The sequence below is a fragment of the Lampetra fluviatilis genome, chromosome 45 (assembly GCF_964198595.1).
Source record: "Lampetra fluviatilis chromosome 45, kcLamFluv1.1, whole genome shotgun sequence".
NCBI classification, from domain to species: domain Eukaryota; kingdom Metazoa; phylum Chordata; class Hyperoartia; order Petromyzontiformes; family Petromyzontidae; genus Lampetra; species Lampetra fluviatilis.
In genome coordinates this window covers 5,836,152-5,851,689 of record NC_136319.1, presented here as the reverse complement: position 1 = coordinate 5,851,689, position 15,538 = coordinate 5,836,152, and the positions used below count along the sequence as shown (strand labels likewise).

Here is a 15,538-nt window from a genome sequence, read left to right as displayed (position 1 = left end):
GTGTCATCAGCAGCAGTGTCATCAGCAGCAGTAGCAGCAGCAGAAGCATCAGCAGTGTCATCAGCAGCAGTGTCATCAGCAGTGTTAGTAGCAGCAGTAGCATCAGCAGCAGTGTCATCAGCAGTAGCATCAGCAGTGTCATCAGCAGCTTTACCAGCAGTGTCATCAGCAGTGTCATCAGCAGTAGCATCAGCAGTGTCATCGGCAGCAGTGTCATCAGCAGCAGCTTTACCAGCAGCGTCATCAGCAGTATGATCAGCAGCTTCATCAGCAGCAGTATGACCAGCAGCATCATCAGCAGCAACTTCATCTGCAGTGTCATCAGCAGCATCAGCAGCAATGTCATCAGCAGCAGCTTTACCAGCAGTGTCATCAGCAACAATGTCAGCAGTAGCATCAGCAGCAGCTTTACCAGCAGTGTCATCAGCAGTAGCGTCAGCAGTGTCATCAGCAACTTCATCAGCAGTGTCATCAGCAGCAGTGTCATCAGCAGCAGTGTCATCAGCAGTAGCGGCATAAACTCAGCAGCAGTAGCATCAGCAGCAGTGTCATCAGTAGCAGTAACAGCAGTAGCAGCATGAAGATCAGCAGCAGCAGCAGTAGCATCAGCAGCAGCTTCATCATCAGTAGTGTCATCAGCAGTAGCAGCATAAACTCAGCAGCAGCAGTGTCATCAGTAGCAGTAACAGCATTAGCAGCATTAAGAGCAGCAACATGAAGATCATCAGCAGCATCAGTGTCATCAGCAGTGTCATCAGCAGTGTCATCAGCAGCAGCAGTGTCATCAGCAGCAGCAGTGTCATCAGCAGCAGCAGTGTCATCAGCAGTAGCAGTGTCATCAGCAGTAGCAGCATAAACTCAGCAGCAGTAGCATCAGCAACAGTGTCATCAGTAGCAGTAACAGCAGTAGCAGCATTAAGAGCAGCAGCATGAAGATCAGCAGCATCAGCAGCAGCAGTGTCATCAGCAGCACCTTCATCAGCAGCGTCCGCAATAGTAGCACCAGCATCATCAGCATCATCATCAGCAGCATAAACTCAGCAGCAGCGTCACTCAACAGCATCAGCAGTAGCAGCAGCATAATCAGCAGTAGCAGCAGCAGCATCATCAGCAGTAGCAGCAGCATCAGCAGTAGCGTCACACAGCAGTGTCATCAACAGCATCATTTCCAACACCGTGGTGCTGATGATGATGATGATGATCGTGATGGTGTTTGTGTCGATGGCGATGATTGCTGCTGCTACTGCTGTGTGATCCTATAGCCTAGGGGCACCCCCAGTGGCAGCTGTCTCTGTGTGTGAGTCTGCTCTCAGTAGTAGTAGTAGGGGTAGCGATGACTGCTGCTGCTACTACTGTTATGTGATCCTATAGCCTAGGGGCACACCCAGTGGCAGCTGTCCCTGTGTGTGAGTCTGCTGCCAGTAGTAGTAGTAGGGGTAGCGATGACTGCTGCTGCTACTACTGCTATGTGATCCTATAGCCTAGGGGCACACCCAGTGGCAGCTGTCCCTGTGTGTGAGTCTGCTGCCAGTAGTAGTAGTAGGGGTAGCGATGATTGCTGCTGCTACTACTGCTGTATGATCCTATAGCCTAGGGGCACACCCAGTGGCAGCTGTCCCTGTGTGTGAGTCTGTTAGTAGTAGTAGTAGGGGTAGCAATGACTGCTGCTGCTAGTATTGCTGTGTGATCTTATAGCCTAGGGGCACCCCCAGTGGCAGCTGTTCCTGTGTGTGTCTGCTGTCAGTAGTAGTAGTAGGGGTAGCAATGACTGCTGCTGCTACTACTGCTGTGTGATCCTATAGCCTAGGGGCACCCCCAGTGGCAGCTGTGCCTGTGTGTGAGTCTGCTGTCAGTAGTAGTAGTAGTAGGGGTAGCGACGATTTGCTGGATTGTTTTCCTTGTCTGTGTGTCTGTCCCGTGTGTTTCAGGAGTTGGCCATCATGTTTCGGCTGTTGCTGCTTGTGCTGGTGGTTCAGCCTGCACTGATGGAGGTGTTCACATCAATAGGTGACGCACACAAACACGCACGCAAATACGCACGCACACGCACACACACACACACAAACACGCACGCACACACGCACACAAACACACGCACAAACACGCACGCAAACACGCACGCGCACACAAACACGCACGCACACACGCACACAAACACGCACGCAAACACGCACACAAACACGCACGCAAACACGCACACACGCACACAAACACACGCACAAACACGCACACAAACACGCACGCACGCACACACGCACACAAACACGTGCACAAACACGCGCACAAACACGCACACAAACACGCACGCACACAAACACGCACGCACACAAACACGCACGCACACAGACACGCACGCACACAAGCACGCACGCACACAAGCACGCACGCACACAAGCACGCACGCACATACACAAACACGCACACACAAACACGCACGCAAATACACGCAAACACGCACGCACACACACACACAAACACGCACACACGCACCCAAACACGCACGCAAACACGCACACAAACACGCACACAAACACGCACACACACGCAAATACGCACGCACACACGCAAACGCACAAACAGGCAAACACACAAAACAAAGACAAAGGTCCCTTGTGTAGCCTTTAACAGACTGTCGGGGCAAGCGCTGTTAGCCGGATTTCTTTTTTTCGAAGGTAAATAATCTAAAACGTAAAATTAAGCACTGGCACGCGAGCACAACAACTTATCTATGAACATTATCATTTTTTTACGACCGGGAACCAAGGTGGGGAGGGGGGGTCCAGGCTGCAGTAAGCGTTGAAGAATCACTGCTCCAGATGATGTACAATACAGGGTGCTGCAAAACAATGTTTTAACGCTTATATGGCGACTATCGTTTTTTTTTTAATGGAAAAATAACAGATAATAATGCTCCAAAGCTGCAGACGCAATAACGAATGTCACGTTAATAGCTTCAAAAAAGTAAAAAAAAAGTCTCCCCGCCTGTTTCGCAATCTTCCCCAGGTGGTCTCCTGAGCCTGGAGGCACATTCCTTGTGGCTGTCGTTGCAGATTCTCAGAAGCTTGAACACATTTTTTTTAAGCACCCTGTACATCTCTGTGTGTCTTGATTTAAAGCTTTCGTGACTGCAGGGATTCATATTCTTGGTTCTTTCGGTAAAGTCATCACGTAGAAGGGAAATAATAAAATAAAATAATATAAAACAATAAAAATTCTCACGAAGTTTCGACTGCAACACAAGCAATCATCATCAGGTGTGAAATCCACAGCAAGAAAATTTGAAAAAAGTGGCGGTTTTTCCTAACGTCAGCACCACCTCTGTGATGATTGCTTGTGTTGCAGTCGAAACGTGAGAATTTTTATTGTTTTATATTATTTTATTATTTCCCTTCTACGTGACTTTACCGAAAGAACCAAGAATATGAATCTCTGTGTGTGTTTGTGGAGCTGAGTGGATTTGCCGATGAGCTGTACCAGCGGTGTCAAGATCGGCCTCTGTGGAGGAGGCTCGTGAAGGACGCTGCTTCTACTGGGCAGTGCCAGGCTAGGTGCACCTTGAGGCGACTGGGCAGTTGGAGGCAGTCGCCCTCCCAACAACAACGGAGGGGAGAGCGGAGGAGCGACACTCACAACAACGAGCGGAGCGCCGGGTGGCTAAAACGCAGCGAGTTGGCACAGTAGGGGGGGTACAACTGGTGGTGGTGCATCTACCGTTCATCTCAGTCAGTCGACCCATGGCACCTGCAGGGTCTGTCCCGTGCCCTCCTCATGCACCTAGCCTGGCACAGCAGCATTCAACCCATGGCACCTGCAGGGTCTGCCCCGTGACCTCCTGCCAGCGGGCGTTCAACACTTCACGTGGCCTCAGCGTGCACCTAGCCTGATGTGGTACAGGAGGATGTGGAGCTGAGTGGACTTGCCGATGACTGGTACCAGCGGTGTCAAGATCGGCCTCTGTGGAGGAGGCTCGTGAAGGACGCTACTGGGCAGTTGGAGGCAGTCGCCCTCCAACGAAAACGGAGGGCGGAGGAGCGACGCTCACAACAACGAGCGGAGTGCCGGGTGGCTAAAGCACATCAAGTTGGCACAGTAGGGGGCACAGGTGGTGCATCAGCCAGTCATCTCAGTCATCTCAGTCAGTCGACCCGTGGCCCCTGCAGGGTCTGCCCCGTGACCTCCTGCCAGTGGGCGTTCGACACTTCACGTGGCCTCAGCGTGCACCTAGCCTGGCACAAGCGCCGACACATGAGCGAGCTGCTCGACACCGAATCGGATCTCCTGCACTCTCTCGACTCGTACATCGCCGAGCAACAGAGACGCCTGCACAGCCTGAGAGCGTGAGAACAGCATCAGCAGCATCAGCAGCAACATCAGCAGCAGCATCAACATTATTATCATCAGTAACATCATCAGCAGTAACATCAATATCAGCAGCGTCATCAGCAGTATTGTCATCAGCAGCATCGTCAGCGACTGCGGGGGGAGAGACACACAAACTCCAAATACACAGGCATTGTCAGAGTCAAGATCGAACCCACGACCTGTACACCGGGCAAGGCAGTTTACATGTTGCCACATACAATCTCCAAATATACAGCAGCAGGCATCAGGGTCGGGATTGAACCCACAACCTCCTGCATACCAGGCGATGTAGTTAACATCTCCTAGTCACCGACCCACCCACCCCACCAACTCACCCACCCACCCACCCACTCACCCACTCACTCACTCACTCACCCACCCACCCACCCACTCACCCACCCACCCACTCACCCACACACCCACCCACCCAGCCACCCACAAAACCCACCGTCACCCCCCACCGCTCTCCCCGCGCTCTCCCTCGCAGGTGGGCGGAGTCTATACAGCAAGTCCGCCGCTCCGCGACCCTCGACCCGGAAGGGTTCCTGGGCAATCCGGTCAACGCCTACCGGCTACTCAAGCGGCTAGGGCAGCAATGGCGGACGCTGGACGACACGGCCATCATGAACCCGGCAACCGGTGGGTAGCAAGCAAGCCGCACTCGCTCACTCACTCATTCACTCGGCTTTCATTCACTCACTCATTCACTCGCTCACTCACTCACTAATTCACTCACTCATTCACACAGCCATCATGAACCCGTCCACCGGTGGGTAGCAAGCAAGCTGCACCCGCTCACTCACTCATTCACTCACTCACGCAGCTTTCATTCACTCATTCACTCGCTCACTCACTCACTCAGCTTTCATTCACTTAGCTTACACTCACTCGCTCATTCACTCACTCATTCACTCAGCTTTCATTCACTCAGCTTACACTCACTCATTCGCTCGCTCACTCACTCACTCAGCTTACACTCACTCGCTCATTCACTCACTGACTCACTCAGCGTTCACTCACTCGGCTTACACTCGTTCATTCACTCAGCTTACACTCGTTCATTCACTCAGCTTACACTCACTCATTCACTCAGCTTAGACTCACTCACTCATTCACTCAGCTTAGACTCACTAATTCACTCAGCTTAGACTCACTCACTCAGCTTACACTCATTCACTCAGCTTTCATTCACTGAGCTTACACTTGCTCGCTCACTTACTCACTCAGCTTACACTCACTCACTCATTCACTCACTCGCTCACTCACTCACTCATTCACTCACTCGCTCGCTCATTCATTCACTCATTCGCTCACTCACTCGCTCACTCATTCACTCAGCTTCCATTCACTGAGCTTAAACTCGCTCACTCACTCAGCTTCCACTCGCTCATGCACTCACTCATTCACTCAGCTTACACTCGCTCACTCGATCGCTCATTCGATCATTTATTCACTTGATGGCCCATTCATTCACTCGGCTTACACTTACTCATTCGATCAATTGTTCATTCACTCTGATCACACGCACACTCACTCGATCATTCATTAACTCGCTCGCTCATTCACTCGATCGTTGATTCACTCGCTCATTCATTCACTCGCTCGCTTATTCACTCGATCGTTCATTCACTCGATCGCTCACTCGCTCATTCTCTCGCTCACGTACTCGCACATTCGCTCACTCGCTCATTCACCTGCTCACCCACTCGCTAACTCACTCGCTCGCTCATTCATTCACTTATTCACCCGCTCACCCACTCGCTTATTCACCCACTGAGCCACTCACTCACCCACTCGCTCATTCGCTTACTTGCTCATTCACCCACTCACCACTCACCCACTCACTCATTCACTCGCTCATTCACCCACTCACCACTCACCCATCCACTCATTCACTCGCTTACCCACTCGTCACTCGCTCATTCATCTGCTCACCCACTCGCTCACTCACTCGCTCACCCACTCGCTCCCTCATTCACTCGCTCCCTCATTCACCCGCTCACCCACTCGCTCATCCACTCGCTCATTCACTCGCTCATTCACTCGCTCATTCACTCGCTCATGCACTCGCTCATTTGCTCACCCACTCGCTCATTCGCTCACCCACTTGCTCATTCACTTGCTCGCTCATTCGCTCGCTCGTTCACTTGCTTACCCACTCGCTCATTCGCCCACTCACCCACTCGCTCACCCACTCGCTCATTCACTCGCTTACCCTCTCGCTCATTCGCCCGCTCACCCACTCGCTCACCCACTCGCTCATTCACTCACTTACCAACTCACTCACTAGCGTATTCACTCACTCGCTCATTCACCCGCTCACCCACTTGCTTACCCACTCGGTCATTCGCTCACTCGCTCATTCACCCTCTCGCCCACTCGCTCGCTCATTCACTCACTTACCCACTCGTTCAATCACCTGCTCACCCCCTCGCTCACCCACTCGCTCATTCACCCACTCGCTCACCCACTCGCGCACCCATTCGCTCACCCATTCGCTCACCCACTCGCTCACGCACCCACTCGCTCACCCACTCATTCACCCACCCACTCACTCGCTCACCCACTCGCCCACCCACTCATTCACCCACTCGCTCACCCACTCGCTCACCCACCCGCTCACCCACCCACCCACTCACCCACTCGCTCACCCACTCGCTCGCCCACTCACCTAGAACTCGGTTTGTCTCCGTCTCCCTCTTACCCAGAGTTCCTAGCGAACATATCTGCCCAGCGTCTGCGGCTGCCCACCGAGGAGGATGTCACTGGGGCAGCCAAGGCTCTGATGCGTCTCCAGGACACCTACAGACTGAGCACGCGCGACATCGCAGACGGGAACCTACCAGGTACTCACGCACAGAGCGACTCACAGAATCACAAAGAGACCCACTCTTCTTCTTGGTTCTTTCGGTAAAGTCACGTAGAAGGGAAATAATAAAATAATAAAAATAAAACATCATAAAATAATATCATATTTGTTATTTTTTTTATTTTATTATTTCCCTTCAACGTGACTTTACCGAAAGAACCAAGAAGATGAATCCCTGCAGTCACGAACAGCTTTAAATCGAAAGAGACTCACTCTGTGAGACATTCTATGTCTGTGGCTGCTACAGCCTGGGCCGGGTCTCAGAACCTAAGTCCTCTGAGTCTCTAAACCCTGAGACCCTGAGTCTCTAATCCCTGAGTCTCTGAGTCTCCAAACCCTGAGTCTCTAGACTGAATCTCTAAACCCTGAGTCTCTAAGTTACTCCACCCACTGGCTCCTTCATTCACTCGCTCCCTCATTCACTCGCTCACCCACTCGCTCACCCACTTGCTCACCCACTCGCTTCCTTATTCACTCGCTCACCCACTCGCTCACCCACTCGCTCACCCACTCGCTCCCTCATTCACCCGCTCACCCACTCGCTCACCCACTCGCTCACCTACTCGCTCACCCACTCGCTCCCTCATTCACTCGCTCACCCACTCGCTCACCCACTCGCTCACCCACTCGCTCACCCACTCGCTCACCCACTCGCTCCCTCATTCACCCGCTCACCCACTCGCTCACCCACTCGCTCACCCACTCGCTCACCCACTCGCTCACCCACTCGCTCACCCACTCGCTCCCTCATTCACTCACTCACCCACTCGCTCCCTCATTCACTCGCTCACCCACTCGCTCACCCACTCGCTCACCCACTCGCTCACTCATTCACCCGCTCACCCACTCGCTCACCCACTCGCTCCCTCATTCACTCGCTCCCTCATTCACCCGCTCACCCACTCGCTCACCCACTCGCTCACCCACTCGCTCACCCACTCGCTCACCCACTCACTCACCCACTCACTCACCCACTCACTCCCTCATTCACCCGCTCACCCACTCGCTCCCTCATTCACTCGCTCCCTCATTCACTCGCTCCCTCATTCACCCGCTCACCCACTCGCTCACCCACTCGCTCCCTCATTCACTCGCTTCCTCATTCACTCCCTCCCTCATTCACCCGCTCACCCCACTCGCTCCCTCATTCACTCGCTCCCTCATTCAGCCACTCACCCACTCGCTCACCCACTCGCTCCCTCATTCACTCGCTCCCTCATTCACCCACTCGCTCACCCACTCGCTCACCCGCTCGCTCCCTCACCCACTCGCTCACCCACTCGCTCACCCACTCGCTCATTCGCTCGCTCGCTCATTCAGTCTCTAAGTCTCTGAGTCTCTAATCCCTGAGTCTCTGAGTCTCTCAACCCTGAGTCCCTGAGTCTCTAATCCCCGAGTCTCTAATTCTCTAATCCCTGAGTCCCTGAGTCTCCAATCCCCGAGTCTCCGAGTCTCTAGACCCCGTAATCCACCGTCTCTCTCCCTGTGTGTGTGTCTGCGCGTGTCCAAGGCGCGATGCACCGTGACGCTCTGTCTGCTCGCGACTGCTACGACCTGGGCCACGTCGCCTACACGGAGGGCGACTACCGCCACACGCAGCTGTGGATGCGGCAGGCGCTGCGCATGATGCACGGAGGGGGAGGAGGAGGGGAGAGACGTGGGGCGGAGGGGGGCGAAGCGGAGGAGACACCGGGGGGAGGAGGATCGGCGGTGGAGTGGCTGACGGGGGCGACGGTGGTGGACAAGGTGGACGTCTTGGACCACCTGAGCTTTGTGGCGTTTCAGCAGGGCAAGACGGAGGAAGCGTACGCGCTCACGAAGCAGCTGCTCAAGCTGGGTACGAGTGACGGGGGGGATGGGGGGGGGGGGTGAGCGGGTGTGGGTGAGCGGGTGGGTGAGCGGGTGGGTGAGCGGGTGGGTGGGTGAGGGAGCGAGTGGGTGAGCGGGTGGGTGAGCGGGTGGGTTAGCGGGTGGGTGAGCGGGGTGAGTGGGTGAATGAGCGAGTGAGCGAATGAGTGGGTGAGCGAGTGAATGAGCCAGTGAACGAGTGGGTGAGCGAGTGGGTGAGCGAGTGACGAGTGGGTAAGCGAGTGAATGAGTGAGTGGGTGAATGAGCGAATGAGTGGGTGAGCGAGTGAATGAGCGAGTGAACGAATGAGCGAGTGGGTGAGCGAGTGGCTCAGCGGGTGAATAAGCGAGTGGGTGAGCGAGTACGTGAGCGAGTGAATGAGCGAGTGAGTGAATGGGCGAGTGGGTGAGCGATTGGGTGAGCGGGTGAATGAGCGAATGTGCGAGTGAGTGAGTGAATGAGCGAGTGGGTGAGCGAGTACGTGAGCGAGTGAATAAGCGAGTGAGCGAATGAGCACGTGGGTGAGCGAGTGGGTGAGTGAGTGAGTGAGTGAATGAGTGAGCGAATGAGCGAGTGGGTGAGCGAGTCATAGAGCGAGTGTGTGCATGGTAGCTGTACCGTTACCACCTTGACCTCTGTGGGTGACACCACGGGGTCAGGTTGGCTAGTTCTGGAATTTGTGTAGAGGGGAGGCTGCCACATCTCACCCCATCTCACCCCATCTCACTCTCTCCATCTCTCCCCATATCCATCTCCCCATCTCCCTCCTTACCACCACCGCCTCCCAGACCATCTCACTCTCTCCCCCCATCTCTCACACCACCATCTCCCCATTTCTCTCTCCGCATTTCTCTCTCCGCATTTCTCCCCCCATCTCTCTCCCCACCACCACCACCTCCTCCCAGACCCATCTCACTCTCTCTCCCCGTCTCTCTCCCCATCTCTCTCCCCATCTCTCTCCCCATCTCCCCATCTCTCTCCCCATCTCCCCATCTCTCTCCCCATCTCCCCATCTCTCTCCCCATCTCCCCAGACCCATCTCACTCTCTCTCCCCCATCTCCCCATGCCCCCATCCCCATCTCCCCAGACCCATCTCACTCTCTCCCCATCTCCCCATCTTTCTCCCCATCTCTCTCCCCATCTCACTCTCTCTCCCCATCTCCCCCCCCATCTCCCCCCCATCTCTCTCCCCATCTCCCCCCCCCCATCTCCCCCCCCCATTTCCCCATCTCACTCTCTCCCCCATCTCTCTCCCCATCTCTTTCCCCATGCCCCCATCTCCCCATCTCTCTCCCCATCTCCCCATCTCACTCTCTCTCCCCATCTCCCCATCTCACTCTCTCTCCCCATCTCCCCATCTCACTCTCTCCCCATTTCCCCATCTCACTCTCTCTCCCCATCTCTCTCCCCATCTCTTTCCCCATGCCCCCATCTCCCCATATCTCTCCCCATCTCCCCATCTCACTCTCTCTCCCCATCTCCCCATCTCCCCATCTCACTCTCTCTCCCCATCTCCCCATCTCCCCATCTCACTCTCTCTCCCCATCTCCCCATCTCACTCTCTCCCCATCTCCCCATCTCCCCATCTCACTCTCTCTCCCCATCTCCCCATCTCACTCTCTCTCCCCATCTCCCCATCTCACTCTCTCTCCCCATCTCCCCATCTTTCTCCCCATCTCTCTCCCCATCTCCCCCCCCCATCTCCCCCCCCATCTCTCTCCCCATCTCCCCATCTCCCCCCCCCCATCTCCCCCCCCATTTCCCCATCTCACTCTCTCTCCCCATCTCTCTCCCCATCTCTTTCCCCATGCCCCCATCTCCCCATCTCTCTCCCCATCTCCCCATCTCACTCTCTCTCCCCATCTCCCCCATCTCACTCTCTCTCCCCATCTCCCCATCTCCCCATCTCACTCTCTCTCCCCATTTCCCCATCTCACTCTCTCTCCCCATCTCTCTCCCCATTCTCTTTCCCCATGCCCCCATCTCCCCATCTCTCTCCCCATCTCCCCATCTCACTCTCTCTCCCCATCTCCACATCTCCCCATCTCACTCTCTCTCCCCATCTCCCCATCTCACTCTCTCTCCCCATCTCCCCATCTCACTCTCTCCCCATCTCCCCATCTCACTCTCTCTCCCCATCTCCCCATCTCACTCTCTCTCCCCATCTCCCCATCTTTCTCCCCATCTCTCTCCCCATCTCACTCTCTCTCCCCATCTCCCCCCCCCCATCTCCCCCCCCCATCTCTCTCCCCATCTCCCCATCTCCCCCCCCCCCATCTCCCCCCCCCCATTTCCCCATCTCACCATTTCCCCATCTCACTCTCTCTCCCCATCTCTCTCCCCATCTCTTTCCCCATGCCCCCATCTCCCCATCTCTCTCCCCATCTCCCCATCTCACTCTCTCTCCCATCTCCCCATCTCACTCTCTCTCCCCATCTCCCATCTCACTCTCTCTCCCCATTTCCCCATCTCACTCTCTCTCCCCATCTCTCTCGCCATCTCTTTCCCCATGCCCCCATCTCCCATCTCTCTCCCCATCTCCCCATCTCACTCTCTCTCCCCATCTCCCCATCTCACTCTCTCTCCCATCTCCGCATCTCACTCTCTTTCCCCATCTCCCCATCTCACTCTCTCCCCATCTCCCCATCTCCCCATCTCACTCTCTCTCCCCATCTCCCCATCTCACTCTCTCTCCCCATCTCACTCTCTCTCCCCATCTCCCCATCTCACTCTCTCTCCCCATCTCCCCATCTCACTCTCTCTCCCCATCTCCCCATCTCACTCTCTCTCCCCATCTCCCCATCTCACTCTCTCTCCCCATCTCCCCATCTCACTCTCTCTCCCCATCTCACTCTCTCTCCCCATTTCCCCATCTCACTCTCTCTCCCCATCTCCCCATCTCACTCTCTCTCCCATCTCCCCATCTCACTCTCTCTCCCATCTCCCATCTCCCCATCTCACTCTCCCTCCCCATCTCCCCATCGCACTCTCTCTCCCCATCTCCCCATCTCCCATCTCACTCTCTCTCCCCATCTCCCCATCTCACTCTCTCTCCCCATCTCACTCTCTCTCCCATCTCCCCATCTCACTCTCTATCCCCATCTCCCCATCTCACTCTCTCTCCCCATCTCCCCATCTCACTCTCTCTCCCCATCTCCCCATCTCCCCATCTCACTCTCTCTCCCCATCTCCCCATCTCACTCTCTCTCCCCATCTCACTCTCTCTCCCTATCTCCCCATCTCACTCTCTCTCCCATCTCCCCATCTCCCCATCTCACTCTCTCTCCCCATCTCCCCATCTCACTCTCTCTCCCCATCTCCCCATCTCACTCTCTCTCCCCATCTCCCCATCTCACTCTCTCTCCCCATCTCCCCATCTCCCCATCTCCCATCTCACTCTCTCTCCCCATCTCCCCATCTCACTCTCTCTCCCGTCTCTCTCCCCGTCTCTCTCCCCGTCTCTCTCCCGTCTCTCTCTCCGTCTCTCTCCCCGTCTCTCTCTCCCCTTCTCTCTCCCCGTCTCTCTCCCGTCTCTCTCCCCGTCTCTTTCCCCGTCTCTCTCCCCGTCTCTCTCCCCGTCTCTTTCCCCGTCTCTCTCCCCGTCTCTCTCCCCGTCTCTCTCCCCGTCTCTCTCCCCGTCTCTCTCCCCGTCTCTCTCCCCGTCTCTCTCCCCGTCTCTCTCCCCGTCTCTCTCCCCGTCTCTCTCCCCGTCTCTCTCCCCCGTCTCTCTCCCGTCTCTCTCCCCGTCTCTGTCCCCGTCTCTCTCCCCGTCTCTCTCCCCGTCTCTCTCCCCCGTCTCTCTCCCCGTCTCTCTCCCCGTCTCTCTCCCCGTCTCTCTCCCCGTCTCTTTCCCCGTCTCTCTCCCCGTCTCTCTCCCCATCTCTCTGCCCCATCTCCCCATCTCCCCATTACTCTCCCCATCTCCCCATCTCACTCTTTCTCCCCATCTCTCTCCCCATCTCCCAGACTCGTCTCACTCTCTCTCCCCATCTCCCCATCTCTCTCCCCATCTCCCCAGACCCATCTCACTCTCTCTCCCCATCTCCCCATCTCAATCTCTCTCCCCATCTCCCCATCTCCCCATCTCACTCTCTCTCCCCATCTCCCCATCTCACTCTCTCTCCCCATCTCACTCTCTCTCCCCATCTCCCCATCTCACTCTCTCTCCCCATCTCCCCATCTCCCCATCTCACTCTCTCTCTCCCATCTCCCCATCTCACTCTCTCTCCCATCTCACTCTCTCTCCCCATCTCCCCATCTCACTCTCTCTCCCCATCTCCCCATCTCACTCTCTCTCCCCATCTCCCCATCTCACTCTCTCTCCCCATCTCCCCATCTCCCATCTCACTCTCTCTCCCCATCTCCCCATCTCACTCTCTCTCCCATCTCACTCTCTCTCCCCATCTCCCCATCTCACTCTTTCTCCCCATCTCCCCATCTCACTCTCTCTCCCCATCTCCCCATCTCACTCTCTCTCCCATCTCACTCTCCTCTCCCCATCTCCCCATCTCACTCTCTCTCCCATCTCCCCATCTCCACATCTCACTCTCTCTCCCCATCTCCCCATCTCACTCTCTCTCCCCATCTCACTCTCTCTCCCCATCTCCCCATCTCACTCTCTCTCCCCATCTCCCATCTCCCCATCTCACTCTCTCTCCCCATCTCCCCATCTCACTCTCTCTCCCCATCTCACTCTCTCTCCCATCTCCCCATCTCACTCTTTCTCCCATCTCCCCATCTCACTCTCTCTCCCCATCTCCCCATCTCACTCTCTCTCCCCATCTCACTCTCTCTCCCCATCTCCCCATCTCACTCTCTCTCCCATCTCCCCATCTCCCCATCTCACTCTCTCTCCCCATCTCCCCATCTCACTCTCTCTCCCCATCTCCCCATCTCACTCTCTCTCCCCATCTCCCCATCTCCCCATCTCACTCTCTCTCCCCATCTCCCCATCTCACTCTCTCTCCCCATCTCCCCATCTCCCCATCTCACTCTCTCTCCCCATCTCCCCATCTCACTCTCTCTCCCCATCTCCCCATCTCACTCTCTCTCCCCATCTCCCCATCTCACTCTCTCTCCCCATCTCCCCATCTCACTCTCTCTCCCATCTCCCCATCTCCCCATCTCCCCATCTCACTCTCTCTCCCCATCTCACTCTCTCTCCCCATCTCCCCATCTCACTCTCTCTCCCCGTCTCTCTCCCCGTCTCTCTCCCCGTCTCTCTCCCCGTCTCTCTCCCCGTCTCTCTCCCCGTCTCTCTCCCCGTCTCTCTCCCCGTCTCTTTCCCCGTCTCTCTCCCCGTCTCTCTCCCCGTCTCTTTCCCCGTCTCTCTCCCCGTCTCTCTCCCCGTCTCTCTCCCCGTCTCTCTCCCCGTCTCTCTCCCCGTCTCTCTCCCCGTCTCTCTCCCCGTCTCTCTCCCCGTCTCTCTCCCCGTCTCTCTCCCCGTCTCTCTCCCCGTCTCTCTCCCCGTCTCTCTCCCCGTCTCTCTCCCCGTCTCTTTCCCCGTCTCTCTCCCCGTCTCTCTCCCCGTCTCTCTCCCCGTCTCTCTCCCCATCTCTCTGCCCCATCTCCCCATCTCCCCATTACTCTCCCCATCTCCCCATCTCACTCTCTCTCCCCATCTCTCTCCCCATCTCCCAGACTCGTCTCACTCTCTCTCACCCATCTCCCCATCTCTCTCCCCATCTCCCAGACCCATCTCACTCTCTCTCCCCATCTCCCCATCTCAATCTCTCTCCCCATCTCCCATCTCCCCATCTCACTCTCTCTCCCCATCTCCCCATCTCACTCTCTCTCCCCATCTCACTCTCTCTCCCCATCTCCCCATCTCACTCTCTCTCCCCATCTCCCCATCTCCCCATCTCACTCTCTCTCCCCATCTCCCCATCTCACTCTCTCTCCCCATCTCACTCTCTCTCCCATCTCCCCATCTCACTCTTTCTCCCCATCTCCCCATCTCACTCTCTCTCCCCATCTCCCCATCTCACTCTCTCTCCCCATCTCACTCTCTCTCCCATCTCCCATCTCACTCTCTCTCCCCATCTCCCCATCTCCCATCTCACTCTCTCTCCCCATCTCCCATCTCACTCTCTCTCCCCATCTCCCCATCTCACTCTCTCTCCCCATCTCCCCATCTCCCCATCTCACTCTCTCTCCCCATCTCCCCATCTCACTCTCTCTCCCCATCTCCCCATCTCCCCATCTCACTCTCTCTCCCCATCTCCCCATCTCACTCTCTCTCTCCATCTCCTCCATCTCCCCATCTCACTCTCTCTCCCCCATCTCCCCATCTCACTCTCTCTCCCATCTCCCCATCTCACTCTCTCTCCCCATCTCCCATCTCCCCATCTCCCCATCTCACTCTCTCCCCATCTCACTCTCTCTCCCCATCTCCCCATCTCACTCTCTCTCCCGTCTCTCTCCCGTCTCTCTCCCCGTCTCTCTCCCCGTCTCTCTC

The 15,538-nt window shown here is 56.0% G+C and overlaps 2 protein-coding genes across 2 annotated transcripts in view; one reads left to right on the top strand and one right to left on the bottom strand.

Moving 5' to 3' along the window:
- Window positions 1-15,538, bottom strand: part of LOC144947438 (zinc-binding protein A33-like) — a 374,175-nt gene that overhangs the window by 350,516 nt on the left and 8,121 nt on the right.
- Window positions 1,881-9,103, top strand: LOC144947419 (prolyl 4-hydroxylase subunit alpha-1-like). The gene is made up of 5 exons (XM_078876668.1): window positions 1,881-2,012; window positions 4,237-4,337; window positions 4,850-5,001; window positions 7,071-7,208; window positions 8,742-9,103. The coding sequence occupies exons 1-5, from the start codon at window positions 1,941-1,943 to the stop codon at window positions 9,101-9,103; spliced, it is 825 nt and encodes a 274-aa protein (XP_078732794.1). The 5' UTR covers window positions 1,881-1,940.